The sequence below is a fragment of the Schistocerca nitens genome, chromosome 3 (assembly GCF_023898315.1).
Source record: "Schistocerca nitens isolate TAMUIC-IGC-003100 chromosome 3, iqSchNite1.1, whole genome shotgun sequence".
In the NCBI taxonomy this organism is placed as follows: Eukaryota; Metazoa; Arthropoda; class Insecta; order Orthoptera; family Acrididae; genus Schistocerca; species Schistocerca nitens.
Window position 1 is genome coordinate 582,479,489 of NC_064616.1, and position 23,772 is coordinate 582,503,260.

A 23,772-nucleotide genomic window follows, 5' to 3' on the forward strand; every position below is an offset into this window, starting at 1 on the left:
TAAAGCGAAAGCAGTTTTCTCACGTAAATTTACTGCGAGAGTTGCAGGGCGAGTCTAGCGACTGGCGAAATTATTTGCGGATGGATGTCGAAACTTATAATTATCTATTAAAGCTTGTAACCCCTCATATTATGAGAAAAAATACTTGTATAGAGAAAGGCAATTTCTCCTCATGAACGGCTGGCGGTAACATTAAGATTCCTAGCAACAGGAAGGAGCTACAAGGATTTGGAATTTTCAACTGCAATATCGAAACAAGAGTTGAGTGAAGTAATACCCGCAATTTTCAATTAGAGCATTGTATGCTGCTGTCTTTTTGTCTCAGTCACTATATTCTTTACTTTAATCTTCCACAAACATGGGTGGTTTCTATATATTTCAATGAATTCACTTACAAACTCTCGAGAACACTGACGAGTATCAGCCATTTTAATGCCCTGTGCGCACAAATACAAACACTAGACTGAACAAACAGCTGCTTCGCGCCAGATTTGCGGCGATCTCCTGTCCACACGCTCCAACTTGTCTGCGCAGATGTGGTTTGAACCCACAGATTTGAGAGGTTTCGCTCAAACCTCCAACTCCAACTTCCAGGTTTGCACACACCTTAGGTTGGTGCAAATCTTCTGTCTACACGCAACGATCTGCCTGCGCAGATGTGATGTGCGCAGACATTTGCGCAGACAGATCGTTGCGTGTGGACGGGCCTTTCTTCTCATATCGAATGTTCACATCATTTGATGCACGACGTTTTGTTGGCGCCAAATGGCAAGCTACATATTGAGAATAATGTGAAAACGTTTACTTTCTTTATTGCCAACTGAATTTGAAACACAATAAAGTGTCTCGACCTCTATCTGTTGCTGCGCATCGACCTGAGATAATTATAAGCAAAGACGTCACGCTAAGGTGGAGTTCGTCTGCTAGTGCGTGGTGTTTGCTGTTTCCTTAAACGTCGATCAATATGTGGGATTTGGTTGGCGCCGTGTAGAATTTGCAATGCCTCAAGTAAGTAACATTTTGTGATAGTTATCATGTATTACAGTTACAATGCATGTGAACAAACTGACAAGGAAATTTCTGTTATGTACCAAGATGTTGACATATAGTTGTAGCGACATTTGTACTTTATTTGGAAATTGAACTAGTTTTCAAGATGTTGACATATAGTTGTAACGACAGGTGTGCTTTATTTGGAATAGAATTAGTTTTCATCATTTTAGCATGTAGTCCTTCTGTTGGTATCTTGATATAATTTTAATTTTTCAGGTTTTTCCATCTGTTAAGATATGGAGTTTAAGTTTAATCTTATTTGCTGCTGTCACCTGTTGTTACTCCGCGGCACATATCGAGAATGACGACAATGTGCTACACATAGGAGGAATATTTCCTATTGGAGGAAAAGGTGGCTGGCAGGGTGGTCAGGTAACACGCATTATGAAAAAGTATTGTTAATGTGTGAGTAGTGTATTGTTTCCTGTGATTTTTGTAGCCAGTTAAGTTAGGGATGTATAAAACTGCCACTGATCCACGCAGGCCGATTGAGAACAGTGTGCTCATATTCAGGGCCTCACATTTATTTCTGATACCAGGCTGTGCAGTTTGGGTAGGTGCCCCAGTCAAATTGAAATACATAAATGGGAAACCTCGAACGATTTAACCTAGTTAGTATTTTTTCCCTTATTGTTTCAGGTCATTTCAGTTGCTAAGTTGTGAGTTTAAGCACAACATTACTGGGAGAGAAACTAGTTAGTTAATCTGTGACTTAATATGAAGATTGAATGTGTACTATAGATGAACTAACAGTCATGCAATTTTTAAGAGAGATGAAGATGCTGATGTTACTGACACTGAATGCCATGTCTCAACAGAGAGAAGCCTTCAACAGACCCAACTTTCAAAATATTTTGCGTGTGAATTATTAGATGTCATTGTTGAAGGTATAGGCATATTCCAGTGTGTGTGTGTGTGTGTGTGTGTGTGTGTGTGTGTGGATTTTTTTTTGTTTATTTTTTTAGAAAGAGAGAATATTGAATGTGGACTAGTAATGTCTAACTAGGTAAATTTTGCTGTGCATGCATTCTCAGATAGTTACAGCATAATTGGTAGCTGATAGTATCCAGTTGTAGGTTTGGAAACTGTTTAATGGGACTCAGTTTTGCAAAATGAGTTTTCATTAGTATTTTTCCGAATAATTGCCCTGTTTTATAACTGAAAGAATGATGTAGCAGTTTGTTGCAGGATTCCAGTGCAGGGTTGAAAGCATCTCTCTTGGTTTTTACTTCTAAGGTGTCTATTACATAACATGTGGTGATAGTTGTGTGTTTGGATGTGTTCTATGTATATTGTATGTGTTGTAAATCTAAGTTTAAGATATTTTAGACCGAATTGGCTACTGTAGACTTCTACTTTCTTTAAATTGAAGACTTGTATTTCTTTGTAGGCATGTGAACCAGCTGCTAATCTTGCCCTGGAAGATGTAAATGCAAGACCAGACCTACTGCCAGGGTTCACACTCAAATTACATTGGAATGACAGTGAGGTAAGCACCCATACAGTATAATTATGTTTAAAAGTCATGGTACAAAACTATTGTCTGAACAATTGTCACCATTAGTTATAGTTAAAATAGAAAAACTATTTTCGTGAAAACAGAGTGACAATTTTAAAGCAGTTATCGTGGTCAGTAGATCTATATAACTACCATCTGAAAGGCAAAGACATTCATGGTCATTTTTGAATAATAGCTGATACTATCTCACTGCTGTTATTGGTATATGCCGGCCAGGGTGGTAGAGTTGTTGTAGGCGCTTCAGCCTGGAACCGCGCGACCGCTACGGTCGCAGATTCGAATCCTGTCCCGGGCATGGATGTGTGTGATGTCCTTAGATTAGTTATGTTTAAGTAGTTCTAAGTTCTAGGGGACTGATGACCTCAAATGTTAAGTCCCATAGTGCTCAGAGCCATTTGAACCATTTTATTGGTATATATTAATGAACTACCAGAGTAGTTCAATACTATTTGCAGGTGACACAAACATTTTAATTAAGGGAATGGATCTAGAAGAGGCTACACTTGAAGCAGAAAGTGTATTATGCGGACTAGAAAACGGGTTTAGAAATAATAAACTGATGATAAATTTAGAAAAATCATGAGCTGTAAAAACAGTTGACCAAAATAATGAGATAATCTTAAAAATCAAGGACTACAGACTTGAACAAGTGCCATATGTAAAATTTCTGTTTCCATATCGATGATAAATTAACTTGGACAGAGTACATTTAAATCAGGCTGCTATGCACTATAGAAGTTAGCCAAAACTGTAAATATTAGTTCTCAAAATATTTTACTTTACCCTCTTTGAATCAATAATGTCATTAGGAAAAGAACTATGGGGAAGCTCAGTACTTAAGAAGGTACGCATTGTAGAGAAAAGGGCTATACGCATAATGACCAATTTAAAACAATGAACAGGCTGCAGATCAAAATTTAGACTAAACACTTTAACAGTAACAGATATTTAGATATATAAAATAATTGCACAGGCTAAGAACAACATCTTAAGATAAATAAAGAGGTTCATCAACATGAAACAAAATGTTGAAAACTGTAAGCAATCCAACATAGAATAATTTGCTATGAGAGAAGTGTGACATATGTGGGGATGTATCTATTCACTTGCCTTCTGAACAGTACCAGCAAAATAAATATTAATATTTTTAGGAACACAGCCAGAGAAATAATGGAGAAATATCAATTTTATTTGGTAAATGAATTTACTGAGTATTGCAAAGAACATGCAAAAATGTGATAAGAAGTAACCACCAGTCAAATAAAAAAAAAATACCAATTTGTGTATGTAAATTTAAATGCAAGGGAAATATTCATGTACTGGGAAAAAGAACTAAATACAGTTTACAAAATCATAAATGTATTAGGCTGTAATCTGTGCTATAAATGCACCAAGTTGTAGTAAATTGTTCTATAATTAATATGTCAATGCCTGTATGTAATGATACAACATGTATCACCTTCAGTTCATTGGATGGCTAAATAAAAAAAAAAAGTGCTCCTGTTAGTGGAAATCTCCCAAAATCTGTGTTATTTTGTCATCCATTCTACAACAGTGCTAAACATTTGTAGCTGAAGTAAGTTTCTACAAATTGGCTACATTACCACCACCCCTCCTCCCTCTCTATCCTCCTCTCTATCCCCCTCTCTCTCCCCCAACAGAATTGTTTCCCCCTACTAATAATGGCAGTTTTCTGTGCACATCCAAAATTTATTATTTTCTTTTAATTATGCCTCTCTTGATAAGTTTCCCTGCTGATCATGTAATTTTTATGTGAATACTTTGTGTTGCAGTGTGAACCTGGCTTGGGAGCATCAGTCATGTACAACTTGTTGTACAATAATCCTCAGAAGGTGATGCTTCTAGCTGGCTGCAGCACAGTATGCACAACTGTTGCAGAAGCTGCAAAAATGTGGAACCTTGTAGTAGTGAGTACATTTTCATTGTTGACAAAATTTCTATACAAATTCTTAGTCTGCAGAGGAATAGTGGCCACGTTCAACATATTTTCTGTAAGTAGTAGGTATTTCAGTGTTTTCAGACTGTGACACCTTTTCCATTTGAAACTGTGGACTGTTGTTTGCCTTATTGTGAATGCAAATGCATATTAGTGGTATGAATTTCTCTCACTGCGAAACCAAGGTCAGCTAATATTTACATACAAATCTTTGTCCACGAGTCTTTACTGTTCTTACAATATAATTCTTATTTCTGAAGTGCGAACTTCTGCAGAATACTTGAATATTATGCTACAGTATACTCATGGATGTGATTGCCCCCCCCCCCCCCCCCTTTCCCCCTCCAGTTTTTCCTGCAGCAGTAGGGTCTACACAACATTTGAATTTAAATAAGTTGGGTGGATTTTTTGCTGCTTATAGTCCTCTGTGGCATGCTTTATCCATGAAATTGAGCAGTAGAATTGGAAATGGATGTATTATTTATAATAAAAAAATCTCACTAACAATTTATATATGCCTCCTCTGAAAAATTGAGCTATGTTTGATGTTAATGCCTCTGTATAGAATTTATGTGTCTGTCAAAATAATTAACTAGTAGAATCCCTTCAATTTTTGTTCTGAAAGTAGTTTGTACACAGATGCTGTATGTAGGAGTACCCATGAACCATATTTGGAAGTTGACCCTGTTTATACAGTCAGCTGTGAAGTCTCTGCAATTATAGTAGTTGGGCATGGTGAAACTGGGAGCATGATAAATAGTTATGCCATGTACCCAGATTTCATCTTCCAAGACTATGTGACCAATGTTTGCAGATGGAATTATAAAATTACTTCTAGGAAAATATAATTTTTTCCTCATACCCTATTGTATTACCACTGATGAAGGAACATACTCTGCTGAAATATTTTTAAGTTTTGCCAGCACTGTGCTATTGTAGGTGATAAAAATAAGTGCTTTGCTGAATAGTATAAAATGTGACAGCGCTGTTAATGCGATAACTACTCACAAAAGATGACCATACCAAAATGGTACTGGTGACAGAGATATAGTGAATGTCAAACTATTTTAACTGGGGTATATACCAATTTGTAGCACCCCAGAACTGTATACACTGTGATTTTTTGTAATGAATTCTCCAAAGAAGAGATTTTTATAAAAATGCATTTACTTCTTTCCAAATCTTGTTCACATTATTTAACTGATATCTTAGAACAGCAAAGTAATGTGTATGATTAATAAAGAAATGAACTAAAAGGGACAACATATTGAACCATACAAAATACTATTCTCTATATGCTTCTGTCTAAAGTTGAAAAATTCTTTTTCTACAAGGTTAAATTGAACATATCTTTGCTCTCTGTACTAAAGTTGTTCCTCTTGTCAGTACCATTAATAAATTTGTTTATAGCATTCATATTAATACTCACTTTTGTTTTAAATATGTTGCATAGTACTTTACTGAATAAAATAAATTATTGTGGAAAATAATTTACTTAACTCATTGTGAAGGCTAATATTTTGAGATTTTTGTTTGGCAATGGTTGTCATTGTTTCATTCATATCGACAGATGAGGTTAGTTTCTATTTTAACTAAGTTTCTGTATTCATTTATTCTGATCTAAGGTCAGATAGTCTTTATACAGCAAAATACTATTTTATTCTAAAAAGATATGTGAGGACAAACACGAGTTGGTCCTCTTCCCGAAGACAAAAGTTTACGTACATGGCAGGTGCATAAGTACGTATTATTTCTTTAGCTTTTGCTATCAATCTCCTTAGTTAAGGAGAGGAAAAGCAAAACAAAAGCAATTAAAGAGGAAAGCTTTAGGAAAAGGTCCATTCTAAACAAGTAAATTGAGAAACATGTCAAAAAAATAGCACAGTTAATTACAATATCTCTTGAACTGGAGCTGCACAGAATATCAGAGTAAATATATCACTAAATATAAAATGTTTTAAAGCAACACCACTTGTTGTGACAGTTTTTTAGTAGGTGGTGTTAGTGTGTTTTTATCATTTCTATGTGCTACGGGATTATTATTTTCAGTATTCATTATTGATACTTTTACAGAAAAGTTTTACTAAATATAAGTTTGGATACAGTTATACATATCTGTTGTTGGCAGTGTAATTGTCATGGGATCAGTACTTAAAATTAAGCCATTGGATGGCTGTTGTAGGTGGCACAAGAACTATGGGATAGGACATTTATATTGATACATGCTCGGAGCACTACATGGTCTGGGCAATATGAAATTCCTTAGATGTCCTCTGGGTTTTCCAGAAAAAAATTGAGGTGGATAATGGTTTGGACTGCCTCTTCAGATTTGGTGACCATTTGAAGTCTTTGATTTCATTGGGTGTCTGTTGGAAACACCGTATTAGTGCAAGACTTCTGAAGCTGATCATAATTATTGTATACTCTGATCCACTAACACAAGCAGCACCCAAAGCAGAATTACTTAATAACTGTGTTGTAAGATAGACATCAGACAATGAAAATTGCTCTTGCAGAATATTGAAGTGTCTCTTAACCCTTTTGCTACTCTGGGCGTTGCGTACATGTATATGCATGCAGCTTGTGTTTTCCTACAGTGCTACAGACATCTGTATGCATCCTGAGCTGCTGACCTCTTACTGCTGCAGATGACTTACTTCCATATGTTGTTGAATAAAAAGTTTAGAATATTTATTTATCACACAACATATATATCTCGTTGTGTGCTATCATTTGCAAAAAACCTCAATTCAGTATCTTGAATCATTTGAGATGTGATGATAGTTATGACCACATTATTTGCAATGCGCAAGATCATGAATGAGTGCCTCTTTCACAACCTCTGTTCGATATAAAACCCGATAACTGAAGAACGAAGTGAGGTATCATTCTGCTCTCAATTTTAAGTAAAGTTCCAATATCTTGTCTGTTTCGTTCACTGCAATGTATGAATTAAAGTCAACCGTATGAAAAGGTTACGCAGTGTGTTTTTACCTCTGCAAAATCTTAGGAACTATGGCACACAGTGAAAAGAAATTCAGTTCTTTATTGTGCAGAGATCTCAGACTGTAAGATGTGCAAAAATCAAATTTTTTTCACCTAAGTTTCCAAAAATCCGTATAAGTATTTCATATCGGCCGTAATGCCATCCCTCAGCACAGGCACCAGCATTTGGTAAGTAATACAGTCATAATGAAAGCTGCCATGAGCATGGAATGCAGAGCGCGCATCTGTAGCAGCAAAGAAGGTAATAGTTTTTGGAAAGTAAAACTGTATTTTTGGTATTAACATTAAATGTATGCTTGTAACTCAATACAAATGCGGATCAAGTTCAGTGAAGGTAACATCCATCAGGGAGTAGACAAAATTTTTCCTAACCTTCACTTTTTGAGAGATCAGTTTTTATAATCAGTGGTGCACTGTTTGTTTCTATCTGTTAAGTTTTATGTTTGTGTTTGCAGTATCTTCCACATGTTGAAAAATGTATGTGACATTGTCAGTCAGTACTGAGAGATCCCCAAAACAAAATACTGTACCTTTGAAAGATTAATATGACTGAATATATATTTATGCAAATACAAATACCACCATGTCAAGGATGTGACTTGTCATGAAAATGAGTGGAATAGCAAAAACTAATATACACCTTTACAAGTTACTTCTTTATGTTTACTGCTCTATTGGCAAAACTGTTGTGCAAGACACTAACTTTCTTTTAATGGTTAGTCTCCAGTGGTCATGTTTCTGCTCTGGTATTATTTTATAAACAGAGCACCAGTGAAAGGCTTCACAGGTTTCACAAGATCCAGGAAAGTTGTTAATTGTATTGGCTATCTACAGAAGTGATGTAGTCATAGAGGACTTCAGTAACCTTAAGGTTTTTTTCACTACATGGATTTAACAGACTGCAAAATGAACCATAAAATTCTGAAGTTTTCACAGTTTTAAGATAATGGAATGTTTTGAAAGATTTTTATCAACTGTCGTAGGGACAGAAAGAGAGGAACTGTGTAAATGTATTCAGAAAGAACATTTGCAAAATCGCTACGCTCTCGACTGACAAACTGGGACCCTGGAAAAGAGTGGGTTTTGTATTATGTTTGTGATATCATGTTGAGTGTAGGTGAGAAAATGTGTGTTCAATACTGAGTTTATTAAGGCTGGGTTTAATATAGTGGGTGAAACAGAACTGATATTTCTAGTAACTTTGTCTATTGTATGTAGTGAAACGTCCCAGTTGAGGATGAGAAAATAACTGTTGTCTTCCTTTTTAAAAAGTCAAGGCACAAATGTTTAGAATTATCTTCATATACCCCTTTTCTCCAATTATATAAAATGAGGTTTTTTCCCAAATTTGTCATTCGAAAAATATGGGGTCATCTTGTATTTGCAGATTAAACTATTGTTGCTGAGGTAAATGTTTTTACATCATTTTCCTCTTGCATTTACAGATGAAGCCTTGGCTGTTGAGGTATTGTACAAATTTATTTTGAAGTGTTCTGAAGGGTAGAGCTTAGCAAACAATATGTTCGTTTGAATAGACTCAAGATTTTCCACAATGCAGATACACTTAATACATTATCGATCTTGTTTGATCCGTTGTGTGACATTTGACTTAGGGCACTTGTTCAACAGATGGATATGTCAGAAACTATGAACTAGGCACAACAACAGTCTACTACTCTACTTAAGAAATTGACTATTTTGTGAAACACAGGAGGAAACGGCATTAAATTGTATTAACTTACAAACTTCTGTAGTATTTGAATGGGTTTACAATAGTTCTCATAAAAGTACAGTAACCATATACATACATTTATTCTGCTTTTTAAGTAAAGGTAACATCCAAAGGCAAAAATCTTGTCCTCCAAAAACCATTACACGATTATGAACCCTAGTCAGTATTTTATTTGATTATGAGAAAGTAATGATTTATGAAGTGCATTGCAAATGAAAATTTGGTTATTCACGTATTAGAATACTCAGGGAAAATGTTACCAGCTTTTAATCAGCTTTAGAGCAAGACGGTGACATTTAGATAAAACAAGAAAGAAAATTAATCTAGAATTAAATGTGTAACAAACAAAACAAATTGCAGTAAATGGACTTATTACTGCAAGAATAAATTATAGTGGGAAGACCTGTTTTGGAAATGGTAGCAACAGATGGCAGTAGATCATGGGACAAGTGAAAGTTGGAGAATTGTTGGTCAAGCACAGCACTATTGAAGGCTTGGAGAGGGAACAGTGACATGAGCTTTGCTGAGAACTGAATGTGGGGAAGTGAATGGCAAGGGGCAACATTTCATCTTGCTGCCAACCATAGGAATGTATACTGCATGCACTGGCTTTTTATGAACATCTGCCATATTTAAACTGCAGTTTGCCTGAATCTGTTTGTAGTCTGAATCAAATTGGCTTTAAAATTGGCCAAATATTCAACATTAACATACATTTCTGCAGGTGACACTAAAATTGTAGACTGGGGCCAGTGGCATACTTATGTGTTTCATGCAGTAATGTTTTTGATGCTCACCACGGGGTATGACAGAAACAAAACAGTATGTGTCAGCTGCTGGTTCTACACAGGTAATGAGGGAGCAGTGGGCAGAAAATATGTTTTTGTTGCAAAACACATTGTAACATTCTCACATCAGTAGAAAAGTGAAATCTGCTGTCTTTTTTTCTCCTTTTTCTTTTTTAAAAAGATCACATCATATTTGGAAGAACCAGCCAAATACTTGTGACAGTGAAGATATAAGTTTCTCAGTTGCCCTGTTAGGATGATGATTAAAAATAGTGGTACCACAGATGACAGGCTAAATGAAAGAGGCAGTGAAGATAAAAATTAATATAAACAATTTCTTTTTGTGTATTCTGTTTAGCTTTGTATTATCAAATTGGAGACATCCAAGAAATGGTGTAAGTTTAGAATACATGTAATGGTAATGTTTTAGGTGGATACCTAACATCAAAATAAATTTGATTAGTCAGAATATGTTAAAAATAATTTTTTTCTCAAGGAGCCTCTTAAAAAAATGGGAGCCATGTTATATTCAATGTCATTTTATACTGGGGTAAATATGGTGTTAATAATGCCAGTGTGTAATAAATTTCTGCAACACATTTTTTTTCTATTTCAGAAGGTTGGTTTTTCTCCTTTTTGTTTTGGGTAAAAATAACTCTTATACCGAAATTTGTGTAGAAGTTTGTAAGTGTCTGACTGTAAGATTCTGAGAACTCTTATTAATAAGTGAGATCCTGAAGACTAAATAATTACATTTTGGTTAATTAATGCATCTTAATCCTCCCTAGACGATCAGCACAGTTTTGCTGTGTAGCTCTGCAACTAAAGTCCATGTTTATGAAGTTGTAGTATTATTTAAATTAGAACTTCATTTACTGCCTTAGCCAGTCATCAAAAGTGAATGTAACCTGAGCTATGCCACACGGCCCATTGCTGTTGGCCATATACATTTTTAGTTAATGTTGGCATCTCAGTAATGTTGTTTGCAAATAGCACTGTTGTTTAAAGACATCATGAATAATTTTTGCATGTAAATAAAAAGCAACGTTATTGTTTAAGCACACTTTCAGTTGTGTGTGTCCTCCTCCATAGCTGAGTGGTCAGCATGGCTGACTGCCATGTGGAGGCTCTGGGTTCTATTCCCAACACTGCGAGGGATTTGTCATTAGTGAGAGGACTGGACCAGGGTCCACTCAGCAGTGTGATAATTGAAGAGTTGCTTGAATGAGAAGTATCAGCTCAAAGATCTGCAAAGCTGACAATAGGTGGGATAGTAGTTTGCTGACACCACACCCCTCCATACAGGACATGTCTGCAGCTCGTGGTCTTGCAGTAGCGTTCTCGCTTCCCGAGCACGGGGTCCTGGGTTCGATTCCCAGTGGGGTCAGGGATTTTCACCTGCCTTGAGATGACTGGGTGTTTGTGTTGTCATCATCATCATTAATGAAAGTGGTGAGATTGGGCTGAGCAAAGGTTGGGAATTTGTATGGGCACTGACAACTGCGCAGTTGAATGCCCCACAAACCAAACTTCATAATCATCCATACAGCACAGTGGTCGTATGTCATGATTGGCTTGTTTGAGGCCAGAATGGTGGAGCTTTTTTCAATGTGATGCATGCTTTTGATTGCAGGTAGGGGCATGAAAATGTAAGACATCAGTGGGGACCAAATGATCATTGAAGTTAACTGTTGTATATGAGTAGAGGTGTGGTCCAGTTCATAATGAAAAATGTCCCGTACCCTCTCTGTGTATATGAAATCGGTGAAAGACAGTCAGGCAAACGTGGATCATAACAGATCGATAAACCAGATCATACTATCCTCTTGATGATGTTGTAGATGTGAAGCCTCTCTTTGCTTTAAGTATCCCTGATTCCTGAGCAACATAAAATAACATTGACAACCAAATATCCTACAGGTAAGTGCTAAGGTTCAGAGGACAAAAGAATGCACATACTTCAAGCATCACACATTTCTTTAGTTACCTCAGTTACATTTTTGTGATACTGCAGTTTTTTTGTGCTGCTGGTCCTTTCATGTTGAACAGAATGATTGTCACACAATACTTTGAATACACAAATTTGACATTACATTCTATTTTCCTTCTATTATTGTTGTAATTATATTTGATGTTGCATTTACTATTAGTATTGATAGATCCACTTAGTATGCAATACATAGTGTGTGCTACACAATTTTTGTTCGTGCTTCATATTGTGAAACTAAAGAATTGGCGTCTCACGTGGAATTTAGAGACTTATGATTTACACAGTCTCACAAAACCATTCAAATTGATTTCGAAAATAGAAATCACTAAAGGAAGTATCAAGGATGCTGTGATAAGTTTTAATGTGTCTGCCACAAAACTGGAGGATGGTAGTCTTAATCTAAAATTAGTTTGAAAATTGGGGAAGGCATATGTACTAAAAGTGAAAGACACAGCATTAATGTTCACAATGATATTTTTTTATATTTTGTTAAAAAACCAGCTTTTGATTTTGTAGGCAATCACCAGAAAATTTAAGACTGAACAGGCTGTCCATTTCATTTAACTGTGTGACAAAGGGTTCATCAAACCACCTTCAAGCTATTTCTCTATCATTCTACTCTTGAATGGCACGTGGGAAAAATGAATACTAAAATCATACCATGATGTCTTATTTTATGATCATTTCTCCTGTGTAGTTAGGTGCCGACAAATATTTTAGCATTTGAAGGAGAAAGTTGGTGATTGAAATTTCATGAGAAGATCCTGCTGCAACAAAAAGTGCCTTTGTTTTAATGATTGACAACTCAGTTCTCCTGTCATACTGGTAGCACTCTTTCCCCTGTACAAAACGAGCTGCCCTTATTTGCACTTTGTTGTCCTCTGTCAATCCTATCTGATGTGGATACCACACTGCGCAGCAGTATTCCAGAAGAGGACAGACAAGCGTAGAGCAGCCAGTCTACTAAAAGAGCCCCTTTTGAGTGTTCTGCCAATAAATTCCAGTCATTGTTTCACTTTCCCAACAAAATTATTTATGTGATAGGTATTTGTAATTGTAATTCCTAAGTTTTTAGCTGAATTCTCAATTGTTAAATGTGTGTGATTTATCATGTAACAAAAATTTGGTAGATTCCTTTTAGTACATATGTGAATGACTTCACACTTCTCATTATTTAGAGTCAACAACTCTGGTTCTTTCCCAACATAGCTGTGACAATTTACAACTACAATATCAGTCATTTCTAGGTGTACAGACACCCTGTGTTTGGTCTGCATCCTTTTAGATGGGGCCCTTCATGTAGATCCACCCTCTGGTACAAATCAAGGAATCTGCAGCCTACATGGTCACAGAACCTCGTGAGCCTCCGATTCAGACCCTTGGCTCTGTATCACATGTCTGCAGTTGGTGGTGTTATGGATGGTGAGCTTCACCTCACAAGCAAGACTGGCAATCTTTGCCGATTTCAGATAGCCGCCTGAAAACAGAGAAAATCTCTTTGGACCCAAAGTGGCACACATCGTTGGTACCGATATGAGCCACCCATGGCAGCTGACTGCACCATGTGGTCTTCATGACACCTGGAAGCATCCATTCCACATCTGAGATTACTCTTCCTGCCATGCACACAGTGCATGCTAGATTTTTTTCCCTCCTTGGCAGCCATATCCCCAAGGGGCTTGACTGTGCACCTGATTGAGCTCCCAACTACCAGTAACCCCACACTCTGACTGTTCGGATCGTGCAGGCCAAGAGTCTTCCTCTAAAACATGACAAGTGTCTGCATTTGGCTCAGAGTGTGTATCAGACAGACAGCACCTGAAACTTGTTCATGAGACGGACCAGGAAGTTCTCAGATTGGCTCCCGTGGAAAGTCTTGCTGTCTGCGACACCTTGGAATGACCTCTCACTCGACCCTGGGTGAGGGGTCATCTTCAGTGGAGATTGTACCCAGGGTGGCCATAGTATTGGACTGATTGGGGGCACTTGGGGCATGCTGCACATCCCTTGGATCCCACGTCTGGCCCCCCACAGCGATGCCCACTGGTAACAGCCTCAAGCTGTAGGCTGCATGACCAAAGCCAGCACTGCCTGGAGCTATGAGCGAAGGGTCATCAACACGACTCGCATCTGAACACAACAATCACAGCCCCTATCCATACTAAAGGCGGTGGAAATATCTATAGACAGTTATTAAAACACAGAACTGTGCCTGAAGAATACAACAATATGCAATGTTAAGAGTTCTAACCATTTTGCTTTTCTAAATTCTTTGTTAGTATGATATTACACTGAGCTAAATATATTACCAATTTTAAAATATTTAAACAGAAGCATGTGTTTGACATGTTGCAGACAACCAAGGAACAGGTCACATAAATTGATAACTTCAATAAATGGCAAACTAAAATATCTCATCAGGATGAAAAGGAAGACTGAAAACTCAAAATACCACAAGATGAGCAACACATGAAAAAACTGTGGGTGTAGACATTAAATGCCAAATAGTGTACAGCCTCCAGGCTATGAAACATACTCAGATATAAAGGGAGTCTGCCTGAGAGAACTGTTCCTTCATGAGCTGTTTTTGAGATTAGCACTGACATAAAAAATAGGAATAACAAAATTGGATGCTATTTTTAGAGATTTAATACTAAACAAGTTAAAAGAATGCCGAAGTTCACTGTTACTGATGAAACAGCATCAGTCTCTGTACTGAAATGCCTGGCTTGTAATTTTGACTGGAAAGCATATGAGGGAACACGTCATTCTGAGTAAGATGGTTCTGGAAGACTGATAAATTTTTCGAGTGGCAGTTGTATAAATTGTCAAAAGTTCAATTTAAATATGTGTCCAATTTTACGTGGATGTGAAGATACAAATACTTGAGATGGACACATACACTTTCGAAACTTATGACCAGCACTTATGCCTGTAAGTCTGAATCAAGAGACTGCAGATCAGAGCTCACTGAATGTGGTAGTTAGTCTTCAGAGCAATGTTGCACATCTTGCCACATGTTGAATGTGTTGACAAGGTATTTGTTTTAGAGTTTTGCATAGATAATGCTGCTGTAGTTGTTCAGATGGTTTCCTAAGCATTGAATAGCAGATTCAAGTGTGTTAAGTGTGTGTTTGCAGCTCGTGTACCCCCACAAATCTGCATTCTCAAAAAGGAGAGTCATAGATTGAAGAAAAAATAGCTGGATATAACAAATATTTTTTTGTTGAGGCCAAGAAAATGTGTTACTACATCCTCTAACAATTGGAAAAATCCTTTTCTGTACCAGTGATGGGATAGCCATTTATGACAGATCTACATCTCTACATAGATGCATGCAACAGAAGCACACAGTAAAGACTGTGTGTGTAACTGCCCTTGTGCACATTGATTTCTTCTATTTACTTGTGTCCACCATCCTGCAGTATTTTATAAATGACATGTTGTGCTTGGATTGTTATTTCTCAAATAACAGCTGTAATGACATACAATTTGCTAAAAACACCAATTCAATTTTAGGGGTACATTCCGTGTTTTTGTAAAAAACAAATTTCTTTTAAAATAGTTCACCATTCTGTGTCTCATCATGAAGTACATCAATGCACATTTATTACTGAGAAGAGGACATCATCCTTGTGTATACCATATTTACATGATTCATGTTGTATACATAAGAAAATGGTATTTTCCCATTCTGTGTAGATGGATGCAGAAATAATATAATTTTAAAGACATTAATAAGTTTGTAATTATTGTAATTAGGTAATGCTGTGATGGTAGACCTTGGGTAAAAATGTGTTTTTCTGGCACTACATGTATGAGCTTTAGATGGTAGTACTCGGTATGTTCACAGAGCATTAATTAACAAATATTACACCTAGAACATGTACCATGATAAATGGGAGTGCAGTATTTACATACATTTTATAGAAATTACTATAATAAGTATACACTGATCATATTCATGCTTAAATACCTGGTTAACTTAATTTTATCACTATGGGGCTATGTGATTTATGTAAATATGGCTGACAAGAGGACATCCTCGTAACAGTAATGAATAAGCATTGGCCTGAAAAAGATTGTGGCTGGGGTAAAAATTCAGAACATATCTCCATAAAAATGTGTATTTTCTTGCAATAGAAGAAAATACATGATATCTGTAAGGACAAATTACCAAGCTTAACGAGCACAAATCATTTAGAGTGTATAATTATTCTGTAAATGGGTATACAAAACTATAAGAAGGAAAAAAAGTGAACTGAATGTGCAAAAATTTTTCATGATAGTTCACCCTTTCAGAAAAGTTAACTCAACAACTTCAAACATAAAGTGCAAAACTGTGACAGCAACAAAAGTTTGGTCCATGGCAACTTCTTTATAGCACTCTCTACTGTAGATTATGGAAGTGCAGTATGCGGCTCTCAGGAGTCATATGAAACGGAAAAGGCCAGTGTGAATAAGACAGGACAAGAAAATTTATTGATGCACATAAATGAAAAATTGAATGTTGTCCATATAAATTTGCCAACCTTAAAATGTTGTTCTTATGAATTATTGGCTTTTGTGATAAAGCATGAAATAAATAGTACAAGACAGTGTGCACAACAAAGGCAGGCCTAAAATTTGCAGCTTCAAATTGACAAGAACAATTAAAATCAATGACCACCCCAACAACTACCACAACAGAAATGGCAGCATCAAAAACATTAGCAGCAACAATAGTGAGCAACTCACCACAGCACTAAATGACCCATGAAGTGCACACAACCTGTGCTTCTCAAGGAATTTTGGTACCTCATCAGGACACAGGATGGAACATGACACTGTGTAATGTAAATACAAATGTAGTCTCATCCTAATCACATGCAGATTTTAAGCCTAAGCATTCCACGTCTTAGAACGAAATCCTTAGAACTTAGGGTAGCAAAGACTGGTGCAAATACTGACTGCATGTGCATTATGGAGTGCTGATGCAGAAATTTTAAACTAAGCAGTATTTACACTCATCTGTATGGGTTTGCAGGTTAGTATTGTAGAAAGATTACCAGGAAAGGCAGATGTTTATATTCTTATCAAATTAGGTGTCAAGTGTAGATGATGTGAGGCTGAGTCATTGTATGTGGAAAAATATTTTCAAACAGCTGTGCAGTTGTATGAAATGCAAGAAAAAGTCAGCAGTAACCATATACAGACCACCTTGTGGAGATACAGGAAGTATTTGTTACTCAATTAGAAACACTACCAAAATTCTATTTTCTGAAAGAATCACTGTACTTGTTTGTGGGGACTTCCATGTAAATGAAGTAGGCTGAAAGATCAGTTCCTAAATTTCTCATGTAGCTTCAGTGTATTTCCTCACATTTAAGAACCTGCAAGAATAAGTCTTACAGGCAATAGGTTTTCAGTGTAGGACCTACACAAGTAGAAGTAAGATATTGATTTTGGGTTATCAGACCAAAGTGCTCTGGTTCTCAAAATTCTGTAAGTGTCAGTGCAAGAAATAAAAGCATGCTTCACCTATAAATGAAATTTATCTACAGAAAACTATATAAACTTTGTAAATATTCCAAGTAATTAGTCATGGGTAGAAGGGTAGCCCCAAACAAATGCCAGTGATGTGTATAATTCATTTTCTTTAATTTTTATGGGATATTTCAAGATGTGCTTTCCATACATGCCAAGATTCACTTGACAATGTAACATGAAGCTAAATTCCTGCACTACAGCTGGCATTAAAAGTTTTTGTAGAACTATGAAAAGACTAATTGATAAAATGAAAACATCCACAAATCAACAGTTTGTAGAGTATATAGAATTACAGGAGGACACATGAAAAAGTAATTGCTAGTGCAACATTTCTAAATATGGTAGTTTAATAAGACACATAGAAAGTCAAAAACTGTGTGGGGAATTGTGAAGATCAACTAGGGGAAGACATGTGAAGAACAGGGTATCATTCTCAAAAATGCAGGAAATGTTAATATTAAAAAAAGAATTTCCACATTGTATGAAATTATTTCATAAATGCAAAACTTAATTAAAACTCAAAATTCACAAATCAATAAACAAAAACAAGGTTCAAAGGCTATTTTGTTGCATGAGGGTGGTTCCATCAAATAAACATGAAATGTTAGAAGTGATAAAAAGCTTGAAACCTAAGATGTCAACAAGTGTAGATGAGTGCTGGTGTCATAATCAACACTAACACAGGTTACTTAGGCCCTTCTCATACATTGCTGACTTCTCATTAGTATAGTAAGGGTTAATTGAGGCTTGCTTCTGTCAGTCATGTCATCCTTTTAGAAACAAAAAAAATTGAAAGAAATAGATGTTCGATGGCGGGGAAAATAGCGATTTGAATCATGCCTACAGAACTGAATACAGACTGTAGGGCCAATGTCAGGTTACTCCAGTCACAAAATCAGTCTAGTATCAGATACAAAAATGTGAAAATAGGAGTCCCCACAAGGTATTGTTATAGGTACCATATTACTTCCTGTTTAAAATGACATGCACCTCGGACAATACAGCCAATATTGTGCTAATTTCAGATTATATTAGTGTTATAAGTGTGCCAAAGCAATTGCTGCATACATTTACTGATGAAGTCCTCAAGTATGTCCACTCTTGGATCAATGTGTACAGGTAGATATTAAATGTAAGTAGAAAAAATTACATGCAATTTGGGAAAATGAGTCAAAATTTAAATGTAGAACTGGTGTTGGGTGATAAAGACACACGTGTAAAGTAAGATCTACAAAATTGCTGAGGATTCATGTTAATAGAAACCAACTTTTAATGGCCAGGAAATAAGGCTCACACAGAAACTCAGTTCTGCCCGTTTTGCTCTATGGATTATTGCAAACATTTGTACCTGAGAACATGTCAAGATGGTATACTTCAGCTGTTTACAGTTATTTGCAACACACAAAATATTTTGGGATTCTACCAGTTGTTGCCTAAAACAAGAACAGTGACAACAACAATTTTTTTTTTTTGTTGTTCTACAGAAGAGGGCTGTCTGATAAACAGTTTTCCACAGGCACACTGCAAACCCATATTCAGAAAGTTTAAGCAGTAACAATTCCTTAACTATATATTTACAAATGTGTTGACTGTACCAGGGGAACACCTTAAAGATTTTCAGATAGTCTGACTTTTATAGTTAAGTGGTCCTTAAGGCTGTGTTGTGTGTTCTGCACACCATGCAGTGTGGCGCAAGAAATTTCATACATAAAAAACGGCAGTTTCAGTGGCAATCAGGAAGAATTTTGCTGACTACTGTTTCCTGTAACACTGTACAAAAGAACTATATCCAAACACAACCTTGAGGTATAGCTTGCCCATGACAGAACATTTTGACAAGGCTGCTACCAGTGCCCGCCAGGACCCAAGAGTCCATCACTATAGACACAATTGGACAGTGGTGTGGCCTGGACTATGGCAGTATAGCAATACAGAGTACTTTGGCTCAGTCTGGACTCCCATTTAGGAGGAGAATGAGTAAAGCCCTCGTATGGCTGATTTAGGTTTACAGTGGTTACCCTAAATCACTTAAGTAAATTGCCAAGGTAGTCTCTATGAGAAGGAAGTGATTAGTTTCCTTTCACACTTAAGCTGAACTAGAGCTTCTGCCCAGTCTTTAATGAAGTAGTTGCTGATAGACTATAAACCCAAATTTTCCATTTTACTTCAAGCAGTAATGAGTTACATACTCATTCCCCATGTGCGAGCTGGATGCCTCAGCGTCTGATGCTCAAGAAAGTGCACCTCATTAAATCCAGTATGACATATTGCTATACCTACAATGGAACTGAATAGAAATCCCCATTCCACTTTTTAATAGAACCTGGCAGACGAGATAATTCTCTACTTGTGGAGGGTAGCCATTTTGTTTGTTCTCTTGAAGCAATTTACATCAAAAGGATATACAGTACAACACTGGGGTCAGTGCTCTCTCACAGCTGTATTAATAGGATTTCTGTGCTCATCTATTGAATTTCATATGGCCCTTATCATCTTAATGCTGCTTTAGATAACTAGTTTGTAAGTTGTTTCAGCAGGAGAATAGTAACTGTTTTAAATATTGATTTATAATGGTAGACACAAATATTAAATTAAATACAACCATTATTATTGTTGCCATTAATAATTACTAAATTTATTGTATTATAACAACAGTAAGGGGTCCATTTGTGGATAAATATATTTGTAGACAAATTTTGAACTTTTAGCCATTCTTGTAAAAAAAATAAAATGAAATAAAAAAAAATTAATTTATCTGATTTGCAAGTGAAGAACAGTTTCGAGATTTCAGAGCCTTACATCCGATTACTATTTGCCATACTTATCACATGTAAGAGATTTCAAGAAAAGATTCTGCAAAGCACTGAATATATTAAAATGACCAAATCACCAATTGGTATGTATCAGTGAGCTGCCATCAACATGTTGACTGCCACAAGGCAACCGGCAAGCACAGTGGAGCCTTAGGCTTGATGCCATGTGCCCGCTTGCAGCCACAGCAGAAACTCGCTCCTGATGCTGTGGCCTGGCAGTGAAATATCCATCACAGTGCATGTGACAGTCTTTGTGTTAAACATGGAAGGCAACTCCAAAATCTTTTGATTTACAGATCAGACAAGTGATGCTGTAAATGACATGAAAGAAATGTCAGTGATTTAGCAAATAGGATGATGGATAATGTAACTTTGTGAAACAAGTTTCAGAAGAATGTTTTTGATATCACTGGTGATCAAATAATCGTGGAAGTCTAATATTTTGAATTCATAGGACTGAAGATTGATGAAAAGCTCTCTTGGAAGTATCGCACTAAGGATCTTGTGCAGAAACTAAATTCTGTTACTAAAGGATAATGTGTCCTGTCTCAGACACTGAAATACAAAAACTTGTTCAGTTTGCATACTTTGACGCAAAAAGATTATTCGTAACCCAGAAAAGGACAGCGGAAGTCATTTGCAGTATTAGTTCACAAACTGTGTAAGTTGTTCAAGCATCTTGTATTGTAGCTCTGCTGTCCCAGTATACATTCTGCCTCATGGGATTTATGGTTAATAATATCACTCCTTCAACTGGAACTGCCACATTCACTCAATGAACACTAGACGGAAAAACAATTTGCACAGAGATAACAGTTCTCTTATCATTGTACAGAAAGATGTGCAATGTTCTGCATGTTTCATTTGCAATAGATTTCCATTAGAACAGAAATTTGAGTGATTAACCCCAGATTTCAAATTTAAGTTGAAAAGCTTCATTCCCTTCTTCTACACAGGAATTCGGTGAAGTAGTTTATAGTCCTGCAGTGTAAAATACTATTCATTGTATATACCATTGCAGAGTTTAAAAAAGTTAATTACACATTGTTTTGATAGGCCTCCAATACATGACACTATTTTTCAATGTAGTCACCAAGTCTCTGTAAATAATGGTTGAAACTTTCTACTATTCATTGAGTTCCTTAAAAATACAGAAGTGTTAAGAAACAACAACACTTTTAATGACTAGAAATATGATGTTCATATTCACAAGACATGTACATTAGTATGTTCTGCAGAAATGATTAGCATTTCAGTCACCTTTGGTTCAGCATGTGTTCTGTTGCCTAGTAGGAACAGGATCCGCCATGGATCCTGGTAACAGTAGTATAGCCATCCATGCTGCATTCACCTGGTTCCAAAGTTCACCTCTGGTGCTCGGCATTGGGTCACATCGCTGTACCCATTGTTTCACCATAGTCCACACATTTTTGATTGAATCAAATCTGCTGGGCCAGGGCAAAAGGCTGACATCCTGTGACACCAAGAAGGCCATATCTGTGCAACATGTTGTCGTGCATTATCTTGCTGAAAAATGGCATCTGGGGTGTTGTGCAGAAACAGTATGGCTACAGGTTGCAGGCTCTCATTCACATAGGTCACACTGGTCACAGTGCCCTGGACACACACCATCTGTGATTTGTGGTTGTACCCAATAGCACCCCACACCATAAAGCCTTGAGCTGGGATGTATGTCTTGTGCGAATGCAGTCAATGTGATGCCACTCCCCCCATCTGCGGTGAACCAAAATGTGGCCATAATTTTGAAACAAACAAAACCTCTATTCATCCGAAAACACTATCTGATACTATTCCTGTCCCCAGTGATGTCATTCCATACACTATTGCCATAAAGCATGTTTCTATTCTTTCATCAAAGGTAAGCGGAGAAGTGGATGACACACATGTAACCCATGCCGTAATAAATGGTGATGAACTATCACCCTTGATAGAGAGTCTCTGGCAAGTACTTACCTTCAAGAGTTCTAAGTACTGCACGGCACCACACACAGTACAAGAAACTCTTCTAGCTGTCAGACTATTAGGTCATTCCTCAGGGAGGAAAGGGATATGTTAGTGATTGCTAGAAAGGAAAGGCAGATCACTCACAACCTAACTGTTGTGAATTTTCCTTTTGGTATAACATTATATCTAGTTTATAATAGAGGGAAACATTCCACGTAGGAAAAATATATCTAAAAACAAAGATGATGTGACTTACCAAATGAAAGTGCTGGTAGGTCGACAGACACACACACACACACACACACACACACACACACAAAATTCAAGCTTTCGCACCTAACTGTTGCCTCATCAGGAAAGAGGGAAGGAGAGGGAAAGATGAAAGGATGTGGGTTTTAAGGGAGAGGGTAAGGAGTCATTCCAATCCCGGGAGCGGAAAGACTTACCTTAGGGGGAAAAAAGGACGGGTATATACTCGCGCGCACACACACACATATCCATCCACACATATACAGACACAAGCAGACATATTTAAAGACAAAGAGTTTGGGCAGAGATGTCAGTCGACTGACATCTCTGCCCAAACTCTTTGTCTTTAAATGTGTGTGTGTGTGTGTGTGTGTGTGTGTGTGTGTGTGTGTGTGTGTACCCGTCCTTTTTTCCCCCTAAGGTAAGTCTTTCCGCTCCCGGGATTGGAATGACTCCTTACCCTCTCCCTTAAAACCCACATCCTTTCGTCTTTCCCTCTCCGTCCCTCTTTCCTGATGAGGCAACAGTTTGTTGCGAAAGCTTGAATTTTGTGTGTATGTTTGTGTTTGTTTGTGTGTCTGTCGACCTGACAGCACTTTCATTTGGTAAGTCACATCATCTTTATTATATCTAGTTTTATAGACTACTACTATCATCATGTGGTAGATTTTATAAAGGGAACAACATAATTTATCTGGGTGACACAAAGATTGCCATGATATTAAAAGTTGTTTTTTGGTATATGTTGCACAATACAATTTTGATCTGGGAAAAAATACAAATATAAACTTCAGTTTTGACTGTTCAGTATAAGGAAACAGATTCAAACTATAACTAATTCTCTTGAAGCTATTCTTTATGAATGGCATTCCAGAACAGCAGTCACCCAAGAAAACATTGAGATATGATACTGGATAATCATAGATTAAAGATGTATGAAAGAGCAGACACTACAGGCACACCCAGAAGGTAGTGCATGGTACATTTTATATGGGGAAATAACGATAAACATTGTGTATAAAGTGACTACTCTATTCATTGGTTGAGCGCTGACCAAAAACAAATATGGATAATATTTGCTCTGCAATGTTTTAGTCATTTTAAAAAGAATAAAATTGATTTTTGTGCACTTAGTTGTTACTATGAATGAACAGTGGGCCCTCACTTCTGA

The 23,772-nt window shown here is 36.8% G+C and overlaps 1 protein-coding gene across 1 annotated transcript in view; it reads left to right on the forward strand.

Annotated features, from left to right (window-relative positions):
* Positions 1 to 913: 913 nt before the first annotated feature.
* The window catches only part of LOC126248497 (gamma-aminobutyric acid type B receptor subunit 1), a 117,130-nt gene continuing 94,271 nt past the window's right edge, over positions 914 to 23,772 (forward strand). Inside the window, exons 1-4 of the mRNA XM_049949534.1 lie at positions 914 to 1,008; positions 1,270 to 1,425; positions 2,444 to 2,542; positions 4,366 to 4,500. Of these exons, the coding sequence (XP_049805491.1) occupies positions 1,000 to 1,008; positions 1,270 to 1,425; positions 2,444 to 2,542; positions 4,366 to 4,500 (399 nt within the window). The 5' untranslated portion in view covers positions 914 to 999. The remainder of the gene's footprint in view (positions 1,009 to 1,269; positions 1,426 to 2,443; positions 2,543 to 4,365; positions 4,501 to 23,772) is intronic.